The sequence below is a fragment of the Helobdella robusta genome, assembly GCF_000326865.2.
Source record: "Helobdella robusta unplaced genomic scaffold HELROscaffold_130, whole genome shotgun sequence".
Lineage (NCBI taxonomy): Eukaryota > Metazoa > Annelida > Clitellata > Rhynchobdellida > Glossiphoniidae > Helobdella > Helobdella robusta.
This window is the reverse complement of record NW_008703719.1, coordinates 1-798: the sequence shown is the minus strand read 5'-3', so window position 1 is coordinate 798 and position 798 is coordinate 1. Positions and strand designations below refer to the sequence as shown.

General features: G+C 48.1%; 1 protein-coding gene across 1 annotated transcript in view; it reads right to left on the bottom strand.

Moving 5' to 3' along the window:
* Positions 1-704, bottom strand: part of HELRODRAFT_184020 (hypothetical protein) — a gene marked incomplete at both ends in the record, with an annotated part of 7226 nt that extends 6522 nt beyond the window's left edge. Inside the window, one exon of the mRNA XM_009014460.1 lies at positions 17-704. Coding sequence (XP_009012708.1) covers positions 17-704 — 688 coding nt within the window. The remainder of the gene's footprint in view (positions 1-16) is intronic.
* Positions 705-798: the final 94 nt, after the last annotated feature.

The window sequence follows — 798 nt, the reverse complement described above, 5'->3', positions numbered from 1 at the left end:
CTATGCTGCAGCATACCAGGTATCGCCTTCACATTCTTCACATACTTCCTATGTTTGTCCTTTACCAATATATAGTCTACCATTGACCTATGCTTCCCAGACCTATATGTAATCAATCGCGCTGGTTCCCTTGTAAACCAGGTATTCCCCACCACCATGCTATGTGCATCCGCCAACTCCAACACTCTAAGCCCTTCCTCATTTCGTATACCATATCCCCATCCCCCATGTACACCTTCATATTCGTCTGCATCCGCCCCCACATGACCATTCAAATCACCCAACAACACTACAAACTCATCCAACCCCGTTTGCCCAATCTCGTCAGAAATATCATCATAAAACCTATCGTTCTCCTCTTCCTTCCTACTTTGTTGCGGAGCATATCCTGATATCACCCTCACTATTACTTTTCCAAACACCATCACCACCACAATTACACCATTGCTTCTCCGCCTCACTTCCAACACCTTCTCCACCAACTCTTCTCTTACCATCACACCAACTCCTCCCGTACCATCATCCCCCTTCCACCACAACTTATATCTTCCACCTTTAGCCCCCACAAACCTTGTACCCTCACCCTTCCATCTGATCTCCTGTAATGCAGCCACGTCAACCATTCTCCTCTGCAGCTCCTCCACCACTTCCAAACTTCTTCCTGTCAACGTGCCTACATTCCAGGTACCAAACCTCCAACCCATTGATCTACAAGTAGTCCTTCCATCTATAGTGCCTTGCACCGCCACACTATAGAGTGGGGTGCCAGTAGCCAGACCATCCACAGGGCCTTGCACC